Genomic DNA, 19,932 nt, shown 5'->3' with positions numbered 1-19,932 from the left:
GACAGCTTGGCACTTGTGTGGTGCAGATGTTACTTGACACTCATCAACCCAAGCTTGAATGTTGTCCAGGTCTTGCTGCATGCAGGCATGGACTGATGCATTATATGAGTCGTCGAGAATGGCACTGAACATCAGCGAACATCCCCACTGCTGACCTTTCGACTATATACGACTGTGCCACCACCTCTGGTGGGTCTGTCCTGCCAGTGGAAGATGATGGAGGTGCCTGGGACATTGGCTGCAAGGTATGATTCTGAGACTAGTCTGTGGCACAATTCTGGCACAAGACTTCACAGGGTCGACTGGGTTGGATGTGCTGTTGTTATAGCTGGTGCCAGGTGGTCTGTCTGATTTTCTTATTGGTTTTCGTAGTGGTTGTGTACAACCGAGTGGCTTGCTGGGCCATTTCAGAAGGCAGTTAAGAATCAAGCACATTGCTGTGGGTCTGGAGTCACATATAGGCCAGACCAGGTAAGGACATTAGTGAATCAGATGGGTTTTTAACAACAATCCGATACTTTCACGGTCTCCGTTCGTGATTCTAGCTTTTTATTCCAGATTTATTTAATTAACTGAATTTAAATTGGGATTTGAACTCGCTTCTCTGGATCATTAGTTCAGCCCTCTGGATTACAATAACCACTACGCTACTGTTCCAGACAGCATATTGACTGATAAACAAACGTTATGGGCCAGAAAAACTAACTTTGATGTGTGAAGTGTCAAATTTCTCCATTATAATAAAAATGTCAATTAAAAAAAACTTAAAACTTAAAGATTGTTCATTTTCAGCTTCTACCTTATCCCCATGGGAAAGTCCCAATCTTTATTTCACTTTCTAACATTTTTAAAAAGTCTGGATAAAATCAGCTTTTCATTTCCTGACAGAATTCTTTAATGTGCTTAGACAGCTTGTTGATATCATTGCAGCACTGCACTGGGAATCCCCATGAAAGAGTGCTGCAATCAATTGAATGTCGAAAAAGGCAAACTTCTCGCCAGAGATCACGAGATCTCCGTGGGCACCTTTCAAGGCCAGCAGCGAGCACCTTTGTTTTGCCACTGACTGTAAATTACGGGCCTTATGTTTAATAAAAATGTTTATTTACATTTTTTCCAGATTTGGTTGCCAATGATCAAAATATAGCAACACTGAAATTATGCAATTTAAAGGACAAATATGGTATCAAGCATCATTTCTTCATCATTTTAACAAAATGCAAATGCTCTCAACGAAGGCACAAACTTGACAGAAATTACAACTAGCTAGATGTGGAACTGAAGAGATGATTTTCATTTCCTTATTCAACAAACTAGGATATCCTGTATCAACCAGGGCAATTCCTTTTTTACTTATGGATAAGAAATAAATAAATAATGTCCCTTCATTAAGATTTTGACCAGATAAGATCCTTATTGTATACCAGCATTAAGTGCCAGCTTGGCTTAGAGGTAGCTTTCTCACCTGAGTCAGGTGGTCATGGTCTTACGTCCCACTCCAAGACTTTAGCACATAACTTACACTTAAATACAAAACTGTGGGAGTACTGCATTGTCAGGGTTGACATTTTTGAAAAGAGGCAATAATCTGAAGTTCCCTTTTCTAATTGAAGTGGATGTAAAACATTCCATGGCACTATTCCAAGAAGAACTGTGGGGCGGGAGAGAAATGTCCTCACCAACATTCATCTCGTTATTTAGCTCATTGCTGGTTATGGGACCTGCTTGTGTGCAAACTGTCTGTTATGTTTGGTTACATAACAGTGACTACACTTCAAAAGTAATTCATTGGTTTGGAAATGCTTTCAGTTGTCTTGAAGACATGAAGGCAGTTATAGAAAGGGAAGCTCTTCTGCTATTATTTAAATACAATGGTGAGAGGCTCACCCAACTTACTGTTCCAGTACTATCCAACATTTTGAACATTGGAAAACTCTCCAAAATCAGTCAAAAATCTCTCAGAACTTGACTGGATTTCAGAATAGAAACTGAACTACTCCAAAACAGGGAAGTGCTGCCAGTGCTGCAGACAGACACACACACGACTTCCTGCCCATGCCTTCAGACCTCTTAGATTATGGTTTGTGAGGCCATATGGCTTTGGCAATCCCCTCAGGCCTAGTTTTATGTTTGCTTGGCCTTTTACCAAGGCCACAAACGCCCATCTGCAGACAAGTTATCACATACTGCACTGCACCATCAGAGCAGGCCGGGAAGCAGAAGGAGCAGCGTGGCAGTCTAGCCCAGCAATCTGTGCGGCCCTCGGCCTGCGAGCACCATGGGAGCAGGACAGGGAGCAGAAGGAGCAGCATACTACTCCAAGGAGCAGCACGTGTAGAGCAGGAGAGCAACGGCAGTGAAAAGGGACGTCACCAAGTTCCAGGTCGGTGATTGGAGCATGGGCAGGTACATCAGGAGTGGCAAGAGACTGAAGAGGGATGTGATCGGGGCCCAGGAGAGGCGAGAGTTCGGGGCCGCACGGGCCAGCCCACACACTGCGATATGTGCGCGCACTTGGTCTGTGCGGCAGAGCAGGTCTCCAGTCGTCTTGATTAATCCTTGCTACTGGACCAAGACCTAGCTCTGTCAAGCCCGTGTGGTGGCTGATGTGCAACGGTCACCACATGTTAAAAAAAATTCAAGCACAGGCATCTTCCACCCTTCAGTATTTAGTCCGGACCTAGAATGTTAGGTCCATCATTGAAACACCTGTGAACATTTTGACATGGAAGCAAGTCATCCTCGGTTCGAGGGACTGCCTATGATAATAACTGATCTAGAAAGCAATCCTGACATTATAGAAACCGACCCCATCTTTCCACTTACATTGATTTCACTCGTCTATCTCTAGATAATTAAAGACGTAACTTTGGCCCAATTTTTGCAATTTATTGACACATCCTTCCCCCTCTCCTTTCTGTTGTTTAGCAGACTTTGGGAGTATTAATAGGAACTTCTGAGGGATGCTCTGATGACTCTGTGGTTTAATGCACCTCCTTGTGCAGCAGTGTGCCATATAGACTGGGAATGGTTCAGGTTGACTTCTTGGTTGGCATTCAGGTTAGGGAGGTGAAAAAGTCAGCCAGGATTTCAGCTGTTGACTGCTTTCCAGCCAGCTGTAGAGTGTGCATGTGAATGTCATGAGAGGACAGATGTGATGCCCCCACAGATTATAGAAACTCCTCCCTTTTAGTAACTTACATTGCTTTCACCTATGTCCATGTTCAATTATTAAAGTCACCCATTTGTACAGACCAGTTTCTTCTAGATTTGCCTCTAATTTGTCTACACATCCCTTCCTCCGTCTCCTTTGTTCAGAGGTACAGAACACACACCCAGTAGAGCAACATCTCCATTCTAATTCTTTAACTCAACAACTTGTATTTATAGTAAAACGTCCCAAGGCGCTGCACAGGAGCATTATAAAACAAAATTTGACACCGAGTCACATTGGGAGATATTAGGGCAGATGACCACAAGCTTGGTCAGAGGTAGATTTTAAGGAGTGTCTTGGAGGATGATAGTGAGGTAGAGAGGCGGAGAGATTTAAGGAGGTAATTCCAGAGCCTAGGCCCTAGGCAGCTGAAGGCATGGCCACCAATGGTTGAACATAGAAATAGAAAATAAGTGCAGGAATAGGCCATTCGACCCTTTGAGCCTGCACCACCATTCAATAAGATCATGGCTGATCATTCACCTCAGTACCCCTTTCCTGCTTTCTCTCCATTTCCCTTGATCTCATTAGCCGTAAGGGCCACATCTAGCTCCCTTTTGAATATATCCAATGAACTGGCATCTACAACTCTCTGCGGTAGGGAATTCCACCGGTTAACAACTCTGAGTGAAGAAGTTTCTCCTCATCTCAGTCCTAAATGGCTTACCCCTTATCCTTAGACTATGTTCCCTAGTTCTGGACTTCCCCAACATCGGGAGCATTCTTCCTGCATCTAACCTGTCCAGTCCCGTCAGAATTTAAAATGTTTCGATGAGATCCCCCCTCATCCTTCTAAACTCCAGTGAATACAGGCCCAGTCGATCCAGTCTCTCCTCATAGGTCAGTCCTGCCATCCCAAGAATCAGTCGGGTGAACCTTCGCTGCACTCCCTCAATAGCAAGAACACCCTTCCTCAGATTAAGGGACCAAAACTGAACACAATATTCCAGGTGAGGCCTCACTAAGGCTCTGTACAACTGCAGTAAGACCTCCCTGCTCCTATACTCAAATCCCCATTTGCCTTCTTCACCGCCTGCTGTACCTGCATGTCAACTTTCAATGACTGATGTACCATGACACCCAGGTCTCGCTGCACCTCCCCTTTTCCTAATCTGCCGCCATTCAGATAATATTCTGCCTTCGTGTTTTTGCCACCAAAGTGGATAACCTCACATTTATCCACATTATCCTGCATCTGCCATGCGTTTGCCCACTCAGCTAACCTATCCAAGTCACCCTGCAGCCTCTTAGCATCCTCCTCAAAGCTCACACCGCCACCCAGCTTAGTGTCATCTGCAAACTTGGAGATATTACACTCAATTCCCTCATCCAAATCATTAATTTATATTGTAAATAGCTGGGGTCCCAGCACTAAGCCCTGCAGCACCCCACTAGTCACTACCTGCCATTCTGAAAAGGACCCGTTTATCCCAACTCTCTGCTTCCTGTCTGCCAACCAGTTTTCTATCCACGTCAGTACATTACCCCCAATACCACGTGCTTTAATTTTGCACACCAATCTCTTGTGTGGGACCTTGTCAAAAGCCTTTTGAAAGTCCAAATACACCACATCCACTGGTTCTCCCTTGTCCACTCTACCAGTTATATCCTCAAAATATTCTGGAAGATTTGTCAAGCATGATTCCCCTTTCATAAATCCATGCTGACTTGGACCGATCCAGTCACTGCTTTCCAAATGTGCTGCTATTTCATCTTTAATAATTGATTCCAACATTTTCCTCACTACTGATGTCAGGTTAACCGGTCTCTAATTACCCATTTTCTCTCTCCCTCCTTTCTTAAAAAGTGGTGTTACATTAGCTACCCTCCAGTCCATAGGAACCGATCCAGAGTCGATCATCATCAATGCATCCACTATTTCTAGGGCTACCTCCTTAAATACTCTGGGATGCAGACTATCAGGCCCCGGGGATTTATCGGCCTTCAATCCCATCAATTTCCCTAACACAATTTCCTGCCTAATAAGGATTTCCTTTAGTTCCTCCCTCTCACGAGACCCTTGGTTCCCTAATATTTCCGGAAGGTATTTGTTTAACTGGTCCGTCATTTCTTTGTTCCCCATTATAAATTCACCTGAATCTGACTGTAAGGGACCTACGTTTGTTTTCATTAATCTTTTTCTCTTCACATATCTATAGAAGCTTTTGCAGTCAGATTTTATGTTCCCAGCAAGCATCCTCTCATACTCTATTTTCCCCCTCCTAATTAAACCTTTTGTCCTCCTCCTCAGGTTTGCTGCTTTTTCTGGCCAATTTATATGCCTCTTCCTTGGATTTAACACTATCCTAACTTCGCTTGTTAGCCACGGTTGAGCCACCTTCCCAGTTTTATTTTTTACTCCAGACAAGGATGTACAATTGTTGAAGTACATCCATGTGATCTTTAAATGTTTGCCATTGCCTATCCACCGTCAACCCTTTAAGTATCACTCGCCAGTGTATTCTAGCCAATTCACATCTCATACCATCGAAGTTACCTTTCCTTAAGTTCAGGACCCTAGTCTCTGAATTAACTGTCACTCTCCAGCTTAATAAAGAATTCTACCATATTATGGTCACTCTTCTCCAAGGTGCCACGCACAAAATTGCTAATGAGTCCTTTCTTATTACACATCACCCAGTCTAGGATGGCTAGCCCTCTAGTTGGTTCCTCAACACTTTGGTCTAGAAAACCATCCCTAATACACTCCAGGAAATCCTCCTCCACCGCATTGCTACCAGTTTGGTGAGCCCAATCAATATGTAGATTAACGTCACCCATGGTAACTGCTGTACCTTTATTGCACGCATCCCTAATTTCTTGTTTAATGCTATCCCCAACCTCACTACTACTGTTTGGTGGTCTGTACACTACTCCCACTAGCGTTTTCTGCCCTTTGGTATTCCATAGCTCCACTCATACAGATTCCACATCATCCAAGTTAATGTCCTTTCTTACGATTGCATTAATTTCCTCTTTAACCAGCAATGCCACCCCACCTCCTTTTCCTTTCTGTCCATCGTTCCTAAATGTTGAATACCCCTGGATGTTGAGTTCCCAGCCTTGGTCACCCTGGAGCCATGTCTCGGTCATGCCAATTACATCATATCTGTTAACTGCTATCTGCGCAGTTAATTCGTCCACCTTATTCCGAATACTCCTTGCATTGAGGCACAGAGTCTGCATGCTTGACTTTTTAAACACACTTTGCTCTTTTAGAATTTTGCTCTAATGTGGCCCTTTTTGCCTTGGGTTTCTCTGCTCTCCACTTTTACTTTTCTTTTTATATCTTTTGCTTCTGCCCCCATTTTATTTCCCTCTGTCTCTCTGCATAGGTTCCCAACCCCTGTCATATTAGTTTAACTCCTCCCCAACAACACTAGCAAACATTCCGCCGAGGACATTGGTTCCGGTCCTGCCCAGGTGCAGACTGTCCGGTTTGTACTGGTCCCACCTCCCCCAGAACAATTATAAATCGGGAATGCTCAAGAGATCAGAATTAGAGGAGCGAAGATACCTCGGACGGTTGGTGGGACTGAAGGAAATTAGAGATAGGGAAGGGTGAGGCCATGGAGGGATTTGAAAACAAGGATGAGAATTTTAAAAATTGAGGCGTTGCTTAACCCGGAGTCAATTTAGGTCAGCGCACAGGGGTGATGGATGAGCGGGACATGGTGCAACTTAGGGCAGCAGAGTTTTGGATAACCTCAAGGATGGTAGAATGTTTTAGGCTGGCCAGGACTGCGCTGAAATAGTCGAGGCTCAAGGTAACAAAGACATGAATGAAGGTCTCAGCAGCAGATGAGCTGAGGCAGGGGCGGTGACAGGCAATATTCCAGAGATGGAAATAGGCTCTAACAGAATCTATTCAGCTTTTGCATCATTTCCCATATCATCCTTTTGTATCACGGCTTTTTGGACCACTATCTCTTCTGAAGATTTTGTAACCAGGAATTTTTAGCTCATTTGAAAAATGTGCTTGCAAAAGAACCACAGGCCATTTAATCTCCAGTAACAAAAAAAAGAAAAGCAGGCATACCAACTGACTAGATTGTCATTTTACCAAATAAAATAAGCAAATCCATGCAAAAGATTTCTAATGCAGACATCAGCACAGTATTATCCGAATTATGCAGCAATTACATATTTTTTTATGCAGATCTCTTACAATGCCAATATTTAATAAGCATTCCGTTATTTAATAAAACCAAATTCCATTACAAACAATAATAAACGTCACATCATACCTTGCAAATACCCTGTCTTTGTTTGCTTTCTCTTTTCCATATTGCACAGACTGGACTTCTGTCCTCCCACTGCAAACAAAAATCAAATTCAATTTTTTCTTAATATACTGAACTCACTTCAAAATACAATGCTGTGACAAAGCTTTAATGTTCCAAGTTTTATTGTAACTTAGTCATACCAGAAGAAAACGCAAGATGCACTTACGAATTTTACAATGTCCCACTTCTAAACATTCATGTCAACAGTATGCAGAAGAATTGCACTTAGTACTAAATAGTGACACAAGTACAGTGGGACCGAGGCCATTCTGGATTCCCGGGCTTTCGATCGTCACGAATCCAGAAATCAGAGCCCAGATTCAGGTATTTTCGGATTTCGGAACGCCAAAGTCGGGGGGGGGGGGGGGGGCGGGGGGAGAAAAGAGGCGGGGAGATGGGTCCCCACCGAGGAGCTGTCCGTCCAGGTGGTGTTCGGGTGAGCTGGCGAGGAGGCCCCGAGGTAAGGGCAGCGGCGGAGAGGCGAGGCCCAAGGTCGTAGGCGTTAGCCTGAGGTGGGTAGTGTCAGTGGGTCCGGATTCCAGATTCTCGACGTTGCATCTGTACCATGACTATACTGTTGGCCTCTCTCAGGATCTGCTTTGCTCCACAAAGCTCTGGATATTTCAATCTAACATTTGAGTTGCAGTAAAATTATGCAGTAAAAATTTATGGAAGACTGGGTTGTGAACTGATAGAATATATGGAAAGTTTAAACACTAGCTTGGATCCAATAGTAGATAAAAGTTAGTTTCCTACCATGTGGAGCAATTTGCAGTACTAATTGACTTCCACCCAGAGGGTGGTGAGGAGGTCTGGAACTCACTGCCTGAAAGAGTGGTAGAGGCAGAAATGCTCATCACATTTAAAAAGTACTTGGATATGCACTTGAAGTGCCGTAACCTACAAGACTACAGACCAAGAGTTGAAAGGTGGGAATTGGCTGACTAGCTCTTTTTCAGCCGGAGCAGACATGGGTCGAATGGCCTCCTTCTGTGCCATAAATTTCTATGATTGCATGATTTGGAAAACAAACTTGGATAGACATTTTCAAAATGTAATAGTTTCTGTAACAATTAATCAGCAACAGGCACTCCACCAATTCCAAAATCTTTTGTTATTTTGGGAATTTGGGTTTATATTAAACAAGAATAATTTAAAAACTTACCCTTATAGTGCAACAAAGCTGTTGCTGCTGTTATACATTTTGCATCCAGATTTCATAATCTTTCCCTTCCCTTTCTCCCCTCTCCCCCCACATCCCAGTATGCAGATGCGCCATCATTGCTCGTAACACTGCCTATTGTATTTGTTCATCTGTTTATGTGGGAAGGTTTAATTTTTTTATAATTCAACACACTGGTCAATGTTAAAATATCATCCAATTAGATACAAATTGAAAACTTGAGACACGGATATCTTAGTTCATTATAATTTGGGGAGCAAAGGTTATCAGCAGTGGACAACTACAACTTTTAATATAGGGGTTCAACTGTGACATAAATAAAATGTTGAGATGGTCAGATGCTAAAAATGCACAATGTAGTTTCTTGGATTGGGTTTGCTAAGAACATAACATAAGAATTAGGAGCAGGAGTATATCATTCTTGCCTCGAGCCTGCTCTGCCATTCAATATCATAGAAACATAGAAAATAGGTGCAGGAGTAGGCCATTCGAACCTGCACCGCCATTCAATGAGTTCATGGCTGAACATGCAACCTCAGTACCCCTGGCTGATGATCGACTTCAACGTTACTTTCTTGCACTATCCCCATATCCCTTGATATCCAAGATACTGACATGAAAGGAGCAATTGCTTGCTGATAAAACACAAGATTGCATCACCCAGCGCAGTCATACTGCTTGATACAGCAGGGAATTCTGAACTTCTCAACAGTCTTACTGAAGTTCATGGGCACAAATTTAGATGCAAGTGTAGGAGAGAACACAGTTGTAAAATATTTAAGCCACAAGAGAACCGTGCTTTATAGTTGGTGTGTGTGACCGGTCAGGTTTTTGAGTGGCAAAGGAAGCGCCATTTAAAAAAAAAATGTAGCACAAAAAAATCAATTAGGATCCCAACCTGTTGCAATAAGAGCTGAGCTACCCCAAAGAAATTAAAAGCATTGATTAGTATAAAGAAATACTTGCTTCAGCAAATATCTCCAGGCAAGACCATAACCTGACAAGAGGCTTTGCCAGTAAGCTTTATTGTGCAATAAAAACCGTAACAATATGTTTCATGAATTGAAAAATGGTGAATCCAAATAAAAGCTAAAATCATTGCACGTTACTGTATAACTTAATGGCTTTGCCTGTAACTAATAAAAGTGACAAATCTTTAGCACTTACCAGTATCGGAACTTTGACCCCAATGTAAAGTAATGTGCAAAAAAGTTCTTCTGTGGAGGTACTGGTCTTTCTAGCCGGAAGAATGTATGATGCTCCACACAAGCCTTCCACAAATTCTTACAAGCTCGGTAGTTCCCCATATTAAACCCTAGTAATGTTTCTCTTGAGTCATGCTGATAGGGAAAAAGTTAAGAATGTTAAGTGACCAAGTACAAATATTTCTTTAGCATCTCTGTTCAGTTTGGTTAGCAATGTCATGAAACCGAAAAGACGTGTTTAATTTTCTTTTACAAAGTTCCACTGATGCAATATGATTAGTCAACAAAGTTGTGTAGTAAATGGCCAATTACACTCCCTCTCAAATAAAGTATTAGTACTCTGGGGTTTTGAGCACAGATCAATTGAAAAGTATTCATAAATGTATACTTCAGGCATCAGTGTAGAATGCAAAACACCTTAACATTAAGATTCTCCAATCTCATGGCTATAATGCTGGACAAGGCTAGAACCCAACATTAGCTAGTTTATTGATTTAGTGTGTTAGTGCCAGCAGCTCCCAATGCACTGGTCTTGTGCAGTCGGCATCTACCTTAAAGTAAACATGTTCGATTGGCTCAGGCTGGCCACCAGCAAGACCCATCAGCTTCAGGGAATATGGCAGGTTTACTTTGGTGTTGCTCGAGTCCCACTATCAGCAACCAGTGCATCATCAAACAATATTAAAGCAGCTAATTACATAGCATCTCCAACAGTGAAACCGGTCTTTTGGCCCAACTGATCATCGCAAGTTTACATTTCACACAAACCTCCTCCCACTCTAATCACCTTTTCCCATCCTGTCCCCATGCCCATTATTCCCTTCTCGCTCCTGTCTGCTTCAAGCATCCCCTTTAAATGTATCAAGGCTATTTGCTTGATGCACACGAGGGCGTGGGGAATTGAGGGATACGGGGCCAGGATAATGACCAGCACATCGGAAGCTGTCGTTAAGTTTACCTCGGAAGCAAGTACTTTTCCTTTAGTAACTTCAAGCTTATTAGCATCCGTCTAGCTAGCTGTAATTAACTAAAAGGAAACTTGCAGCCAACATGTTGACCCGTCTCTTGCAAATACTTAAAAAAAAATTAATTCATGGGATGCGGGTATCACTGGCAAGGCCAGCATTTATTGCCCACCCCAATTGCTTGTGAGATGATGAGCCGCCTTCTTGAACCACTGCAGTCCGTGTGGTGAAGGTACTCCCACAGTGCTGTTAAGGGGGGGTGGGCAAGAAAGAGAATTTCCAGGACTTTGACCCAGCGACAATGAAGGAACAGCAATAAACTCCAAGTCAGGATGGAGAGACTCTTGGAGGGACGTGGAGGTGGTGGTGTTCCCATGCACCTGCTGCCCTTGTCCTTCCAGGTGTTAGAGGTTGCGGGATTGGGAGTTGCTGCCGAAGTCGTCTTGGCGAGCTACTGCAGTGCATCTTATAGATGGTACACACTGCAGCCACGGTATGCCGGTGATGGAGGGAGTGCCAATCAAGCATGCTGCTTTGTCCTGGATGATGTCGAGCTTCGAGTGTTGTTGGAGCTGCACTCATCTAGGCAAGTGAAGAATATTCCATCACACTCCTGACTTGTGCCTTGTAGATGGTGGAAAGGCTTTGGGGAAGGTACAAGCTGTGAAATACACAGCCTCTGACCTGCTCTTGTTGCCACAGTATTTATGTGGCTGGTCCAGTTAAGTTTCTGGTCAATGGATGTTGATGGTGGGGGATTTGGCAATGGTTAGATTCCTGCTTGTTGGATAGTCATTACCTGGCACGAATGTTACTTGCCACTTATCAGCCCAAGCCTGAATGGCATCCCAGGTCTTGCTGCATGCAGGCATGGACTGCTTCATTATTTGAGGAGTTGTGAATAGCACTGAACACCGTACAGTCATCAGCGAACATCCCCACTTCTGACCTTGATGAAGCATCTGAAGATGACTGGGTCTAGGACACTGCCCTGAGAAACTCCTGCAGCAATGTCCGAGGGCCGTGATGATTGACCTCCAACCATCTTCCTTCGTGCTAGGTATGACTCCAGCCAGTCAAGAGTTTTCCCCTTTGATTCCCATTAACTTCAGTTTTACTGGGGCTCCTTGGTGCCACACTTGGTCAAATGCTGCCTTGATGTCAAGGGCAGTCACTCTCACCTCACCAATTCAGCTCTTTTGTCCATGTTTGGATCAAAGCTGTAATGAGGTCTGGAGTTGAGTGGTCCTGGCGGAACCCAAACTGAGCATTGGTGAGCAGGTTATTGGTGAATAAGTGATATTTGATAGCACTGTCGACGACACCTTCCATCACTTTGTTGTTGATTGAGTAGATTGATGGGGCGGTCATTGGCCGGATTGGATTTGTCCTGCTTTTTGTGGACAGGACATACTAGGGCAGTTTTCCACATTGTTGGATAGATGCAAGTGTTGTAGCTATACTGGAACAGCTTGGTTAGAGGCGCAGTTCTGGAGCACAAGTCTTCAGCATGACAGCTGATATGTTGTCAGGGCCCATAGCCTTTTCTGTATCCAGTGCACTCAGCTGTTTCTTGATATCACGAAATACTGATGAACCTGCTGTGTATTTCCAGCATTCATGTTCTCCTCCAAGTCATACCCCATCCTGACTTGGAAATATATCGTCGTCGCTGGGTCAAAATCCTGGAACTCCCTCCCTAACAGCAGAGAGGAGACCTTCACCACATGGACTGCAGCATCTCGGCTGTCGTGCTGAAGACTTGAGCTCCAGAACTAGCCGTGCCTTTAGCCAAGCTGTTCCAGTACACCATCTTCTCGAGGGCAATTAGGCAATAAATACTGGCCTCACCAGCGACATCCACATCCCATGAACGAATAAAAATAAAAATAATCTCTATCTCTGAAATGAAATGCTTAGTTCCAGAGATCGTTTGAAGTGAATAAAAAGGTTACACAAAGTAGTGAACATGTGGATCCAACACGATAGGGGATTGATCCATGGCAGCATGCTTGTTCTAGAAAATAGATTTGTTGATGCACTCTCTATGACCAAAGATTGTCTATCGGCTTTCTGTCCATCTCTTCTCAGAGTGCTTGCCAGATTCGAATGCCTCTGCCCCAAAAAACTGGCATTACATATGCGGAGTCTTTAAATAGATTACAGAGGGATATACACCCAGCAATCACTCAAGTACAGTTAGCCCTTTGAAATGGGCCAACACAGGGACATTAAAATATTAAAATTGAATTGTTTCAGTACTAAGTGCTGTACTTTATCTAGGGATGTGCTTATAGTTTTTGGTATTCATTCCCATACTTTGCTTTGTAAAAAAAAAACTATAATACTTTAGGCATGCAATAGCATTATTGAACAAAATCTAAAGATGATTAAAATTTTAAATTGGTCAGATCATACTCTGCAGATGTAGTCATATCTGGTCACAATTTGCATGATGCTTTGTAAAAAATAAGCGTTTTAAAGAAAATGATTGTAGAATTTCTTCAAGGACTACCTTTTAAAAGAAAAACTATAAATCTCACCAAACTAAGTACGTCACCAACATAGATCTTGGTGTGTGGATTTGTATAGAACAAATTACAACAGATCCATTACAACTGCTGCCAATTCAGCATCATATTCATAGGACACAGGCCAAGCAAGCAAGGCCTCACCATCAGTGTATTAACATGCACAGCTCATAATTCCGACACTAGTGCATGCCAATCAATTACTGATAATAGCCCCGCGTGAAACATCATGTTTCAATTATAATGATGTATAAACTATTAGATTAGAAAACAATTCAATAGATCACAGAGCAAAATTAATGTTCTATCAAAATACAATGGTCATCAACAGTTACCAAATTATCTTAAATCTGCAATATTCATTATTAAGTGATTGAATTTCACAAGAAATTACTGGTGTTGGACATGTATTAGCTCTAATTGTAAAATAAGATTTGCCGAGTTTCTGGTTATAACACATTAAAGTTGAGCAGTGCTATAGATTTTAGTCTCAGAGCGCAGCCTTCATCTACAGGCTAGAATGTCGTACAACTTAAATTGGCTGATGGCTATTCCCATTTATAGATTACATAATGATGCATCACCCTGCACATGACAACACAAGGTGAACAAATCTCACTCAGCAAGATATTTCAAGAATTTGGTTATTGTTTTGATAAAGGCACAATGCCATCTAGTGACTCAGTGGGGCTTGATACTGAATTGTTCTTCAAAATCAAATCATGCACAGTATCGTTCACTATTCCAACTGGGATTTGATCAGATAAATTGGTTTAAATAAAACATTTTATTTTACCCTATTTTTCATGCAATTTCTTCCCAGTCTTCAATTCTTCTAGGTGCATACAACCTTTTGACAGAGACTGGGCCCTGGAAATGATTGCAGTTCAGCAATGCCATGTGAGCTATTTTAATTTTCCAACTGAGATTTGGAGCATACGTGGAGAACCTCCAGTTTGAGCATCACAGACCTACTACTCAACAATGTAGTACAAGGCACAAGGGGAAAATTCTCTCCAATTCATTAAGGAATCAAAAAAGACTGTTACTGCTGCCAGAAATATTTAATTGCAATTAGCAGAAATATATATTTTTAAGATTGCTTCCATTCTATACGGTACAGCAATTATTTCGGAAGACTAACATTTGCAGAGCCATCATATTTCTCTAGTCACCAACTAGAACCAGAAAATGGCAACACTTAAAAAGCTTTTGCAACATTTGATCAAATAATCATGCCAAACACGAATTTTACAGTTAATGTACTCTTAATACAATTACAGGTTGAACCTCCCTTATCCGACTCTCAGGACCTGGCCTGTGCCGGATAAGGGATTTTGCTGGACGAGGGGAGGTCACATGTTCTACCGGCTTTTACAACTGCCAGCCCCCAACCAGCCAGCCCCGATACAGATATCCCTGACCCCGTGATCCACTGCCCACCCCCCCCATCACCACGATCTCCAAGTAATGGAGGTATTTTCTTTTTGTTTGGCAGAGCGCCAAGGGTAGTGGGGAGGGGAGGGGGAGGAGCGGCCAGCCCGAGGACACGGCCAGCCCCCAGAGGGAGCGTCGACAGCAGCAGGAAATAAAATAACTTAACATATATATATATATGAACCTCTCTCTCTCTCTTCCCCTCCCCCCCCCCCCCAACCAACTTTAATACCTACCCTCAAGGTCACTTAGGCAATCAGTGCCTTCAGAATCAGACCGAGGAAGGAGTCTCCGTCTTCAGGAGAGCAGAGAATATTGGAGTACGAAAAAAAATTAAATGCTCATGCACCATGAATGGTGCCGGACAAGAGTGTGCCGGATAAGAGTGGGTCAACCTGTAAATGGTCTTAGCATTCAAGTAGCAAAATTGGTGCCAAAGTGGGTTTGTTCAGTGTAAACAAGTGCATTTTAGTTTTACCCACTTCAAATCAAGGTTGCCAAAAATGTTGTGAACCACTTTAAAGCACAATACAAATAACACCAACAAACATACACACAGCCCAACAGTACTAAAACTCTGCCCGAAAATAATGCTCTTGTATGATGCATTCAGCTACACAAATATTCAATTTGCAGAGATACAATTCTTCAAGTGTATACATGGATAAAGTATCTTGCATTTTGTTTTCTGTAGTTTGGTATCTCATATTACACATCAATTCTTCTTGTGTGCCTCCTAAATCACTTCTCTACTGCCCATCAATACGGAGTCTGGTTTGTGCAGTCAACTGCACAACAGCAGTATAAATAATTGAAAGTGAAAGGTTAAATACCTCATCTTTTAGCAAGACAACACACAAAGCCCATAATTGATATTCAAACTCATTTTATTAATTTAAGTCATACCCTCAAATAGCTAGGTGTTCCACTTACGTGTATTTTGGACATATTGGTCAGGGTTTTCTGCTTCTACACTCAGATTTTCTGTCCATTAAAGTGAATGAGTAGAATAGTACAGACTTGGCAAGCAAAAAACCCAGGCCATACGTATGTTTTCTAATGTCCAAGATTATTCATTTCTATACCTTGGCTAAGACTCATTTAGAACACGGTGTCCAGTTTTGGTCCCCTCATATGGTGGGTGATAGTGAGGCTTTGGATAAGTTTCAGAAGAATCTGAGAATGATTCACAGGTTAAAACACCTTCACGCCCCAGATAGGCTTAAAATGCTGGGTCCATATACTAGAGAAGCGTAAACTCAGGGGAAGTTTGACTGAAGTCTATAAAAAAATTGAAAGAACGAGATTGACAATTTTTCAGCGCACACACAATGAGGCAGTTTGGGGAGGACCAGGGTTTCCGCGCATCAATTTTGCAAAGGAAGGAATAGGTTAGATGTTACCCGGTGGTTTTTCTCCCAGAGAATAGCATGAAAGAGCTATGGAATAAGTTGCTGACTTGTGCCGATAATGTTGATTAAATGTATTCCTTCAAGACTAATGTGGATCCGTTCCTGTCTGGGGCAGAGATTGCATCATACAAGAGGTAGGTATCAAATAATACTGTAGCTCGACGACAGAGGTTGGAGTGGTCTTGGACTTGGCCTGGAGACGGCGAAGGTTGAACAGCTTCCCACTGGTTCTGTAGTTTAGCTCCACTCCAGCGGGGAGCTTATCAACTGTGAGGTGGAGCATGGCAGCGAGGAAGATTGAGAAGAGGGTTGGGGCAATGACGAAGCCCTGCTTGACCCTGGTCCGGACAAAAATTGGGTCTGTGATGGATCCGTTGTTAAGGATCACGGCTTGAATGTTGCCGTGGAACAGGCGGAGTATGGCGACATACTTTTGGGGGCATCCGAAACGGAGGAGGACGCGCCATAGACCATCGCGGTTGACAGTGTTAAAGGCTTTTGTAAAGTCAAAGGCAGCCATGTATCAGGGCTGGCGCTGCTCCCTGCATTTTTCCTGCAGCTGCCTTGCTGCAAAAATCATGTCCGTTGTGTCCCAGAGGGGACGAAATCCGCACTGCAACTCTGGGAGAAGCTCCTCGGCCACGGGGAGAAGACGATTGAGGACGACTCTAGCGACGACTTTCCCAGTGGTTCGTCGAGCTACAGTACGCGGACGACGCCTGCGTCTGTGCACAGAGAGGCTGAACTCCAGGACATAGTCGACGTTTTTACCGAGGTGTATGAAAGCATGGGCCTTCCACTAAACATTAGTAAGACAAAGGTCCTACACCAGCCTGACCTTGCCGCACAGCACTGCCCCCCCAAACATCAAGATCCATGGCGTGGCCCTGTACAAGGTGGACCACTTCCCCCATCTCAGGAGCCTCCCATCAACAAGAGCAGGCATTGATGAGATTCAACATCACCTCCAGTGCGCCAGTGCAGCCTTCGGCTGCCCGAGGAAGTGTGTTTGAAGAACAGTCCCTCAAAACTGTCACCAAACTCATGGTCTACAGGGCTGTAGTAATACCCACCCTCCTGTATGGCTCAGAAACATGGACCATGTACAGCAAGACACCTCAAGTCGCTGGAGAAATACCACCAGCGATGTCTCTGCAAGATCCTGCAAATCCCCTGGGAGGACTGACGCACAAACATTAGCGTCCTCGTCCAGGCCAACATCCGCAGCATTGAAGCACTGACAACACTTGATCAGCTCCGCTGGGCAGGCCACATAGTTCACATGCCAGACACGAGACTCCCAAAGCAAGCGCTCTACTCTGAACTCGTCCACAGCAAACGAGCCAAAGGCGGGCAGAGGAAACATTACAAGGATACCCTCAAAGCCTCCCTGATAAAGTGCGACATCCCCAATGATACCTGGGAGTCCTTGGCCATAGACCACCCGAAGTGGAGGAAGTGCATTCAGGAGGGCGCTGAGCTCTTCGAGTATCGTCGCCGAGAACATGCAGAAATCAAGCGCAGGCAGAAGGAGCGTGCGGCGAACCAGGCTCCCTGCCCACCTTTTCCCTCAACGGCTATCTGTCCCACCTGTGACAGAAACTGTGGTTCTCGTATTGGACTGTACAGCCACCTAAGAACTCATGCTAAGAGTGGAAGCAAGTCTTCCTCGACCCCGAGGGATTGCCTATGATGATCAAATAATAAATCATGGTCAATGTGATGCCCTGGACTCATGTTGATTACCTAGAGATTGGAGGGGGGCTTTCTTTTCCCTATTTGAGTTTTTGATCTGTTATTTCGCCTCTCCAAGACGACTACATGGCACCTAGTGTGTAAGGAGTCTCTTATCATGATGCACAAGGCATTATAACTGCATCCTGTCCAATGTTTTTGCATAGCTTCGTTTCATGCATAGTATTGAGGGCCATATGTCCCCCTCAAATGCTCACATTTACATCCATTTAGCTATTGGACGTCTAGTGAGCATTAAAACTCACAAAGCAGTTCTAAACCAGTTTGAAGTATAACGCAATATATGACTACACACAGATTTGTATTCAAGTGTGCACAGGGTAATCAGTAACACACATTAAGATCTACTACTCATCTTTGATTCCTCCTTGAAGCCATTTCAGGCTAGATACAGTACAAAGTACAAAGAGGTTACTTACCAATTCTCTTCTAAGTTGAATGAAGAACTGTTTGCATTTAAATGATATTTTTACAATCTTCAACCTGTGAGAAAGGAAATATTTAGCATTAGCAATATTTCAACAAATAATGTCTCAAGGAGTATTACTCCTTAAAAAAAGAAAAAAGGTGCATTTATATAGCACCTTTTACAACTGCTGGATATCCCAAAGTGCTTCGCAGTCAATTAATTACTTTTGAAATGCAATCAATGTTGTAAAATGTAGGAAAACGTGGAAGTCAATTTGCAAGGTCCCACAAGTGACTCATTAAACCATTTTAGTTGCATTGGTTAAAAGGAAAAATGTTGGCCAGGACACTGAGGACTCTCCTGCTCTTCTTTGAATAGTGCCACAGGGAATGTACGCTTTAATCTTTCTTTGTGTGGCTATTTTAACAGGCTGCGCTGCACATTCAAATTTCCTCAGGTGCCCGGGTTTTTCCTATTTTAAAGCCGGCAAGCGGCCTGCACGAGAGCTCCAGACAGCCGCACAGCTTAAAAGGGAACATTGGCCATGGGATCTTTTACATCCGAGAGGCCAGACAGGACCGTGAACTCACCTGAAAAATGGCACCTCCAACAGTTCAGTGTTCCTCCAGTGCCGCAATGTAGATCAGCCGAGATATGTGCTCAAGTCCTGGAGTGGGGCTTGAACGCATGGCCTTCTGAGTTAGAGGTGAGAATGCTACCACTGACAAATGTTGGATTAATTTTGAAAACTGCTTTAAAAACAAACTATCAGAGCAGCCATGGTAAAAATTACCAAGGGGAAAAATGAATTAACATGAACACTGCAGTGCTTTGGTTTAATGATTAATTCATTAATTCAGCTCCCGTTGGTAATTCAGCCCAGTTTCACCCAATGATATCAACATAACTTTTTTTTCTATCTCGCAGAAACAACTAAGCAAATCAGGATGTAATTAGAATTCTTTGCAATATGTGGACAAGGGAACTAATACTGTACACTTTTTTAAAAAGGCATTTTTACACCTCAATCGAAGTCATGAGTGATCTGATATTAACATCTGATTTAGACTTGGCTGCAAATGTACATGTTTGGAGTTGAAAGTATACATTAAACATAATTTTACTGTGCATGCACAAAGGATCTGATATTGGAAAATGACAATGCCTAGAATGGATGTGGAATCTTTAGCGATGCAATGTAAATTAATTTAGAAAAGACACACATTCAGTGGCAGCATGTAATTGATTAGTATTCATAATCAGCATCTGCATGCAGCAGGCCCGAGAATGAAGATGGAGTCAGTTGTGTATATTTACATCATGACTGAGACGATGCACAGAATCAACTCATGTTTATTTGGTTGGGAAGATGGCAAAACTCGTGATAGAGGCTTTATGCTGTAGTTGATTGTACACAATTTGGGTCATTTATATTTAGGAGTGTAGTTATTGGCGTGAAACCACAAGTCTGCAAATTAACATTTTCACATAATTAAAACAGTTTTAACCTGCCTAAGCATGTCTCAATTATTAAA

General features: G+C 43.1%; 1 protein-coding gene across 6 annotated transcripts in view; it reads right to left on the bottom strand.

Annotated features, from left to right (window-relative positions):
- The window catches only part of ptpn4a (protein tyrosine phosphatase non-receptor type 4a), a 287,492-nt gene that overhangs the window by 82,848 nt on the left and 184,712 nt on the right, over window positions 1-19,932 (bottom strand). For all 6 annotated transcript variants that reach the window (XM_070875277.1, XM_070875279.1, XM_070875282.1 and 3 more), the window contains 3 exons: window positions 18,408-18,471; window positions 9,851-10,023; window positions 7,462-7,530 (listed from right to left, as the gene is read on the bottom strand). In XM_070875277.1, the coding sequence (XP_070731378.1) occupies window positions 7,462-7,530; window positions 9,851-10,023; window positions 18,408-18,471 (306 nt within the window). The remainder of the gene's footprint in view (window positions 1-7,461; window positions 7,531-9,850; window positions 10,024-18,407; window positions 18,472-19,932) is intronic.

This window comes from Pristiophorus japonicus, chromosome 3 (genome assembly GCF_044704955.1).
Source record: "Pristiophorus japonicus isolate sPriJap1 chromosome 3, sPriJap1.hap1, whole genome shotgun sequence".
NCBI lineage: Eukaryota > Metazoa > Chordata > Chondrichthyes > Pristiophoridae > Pristiophorus > Pristiophorus japonicus.
This window is presented reverse-complemented; position numbering and strand designations above follow the sequence as displayed.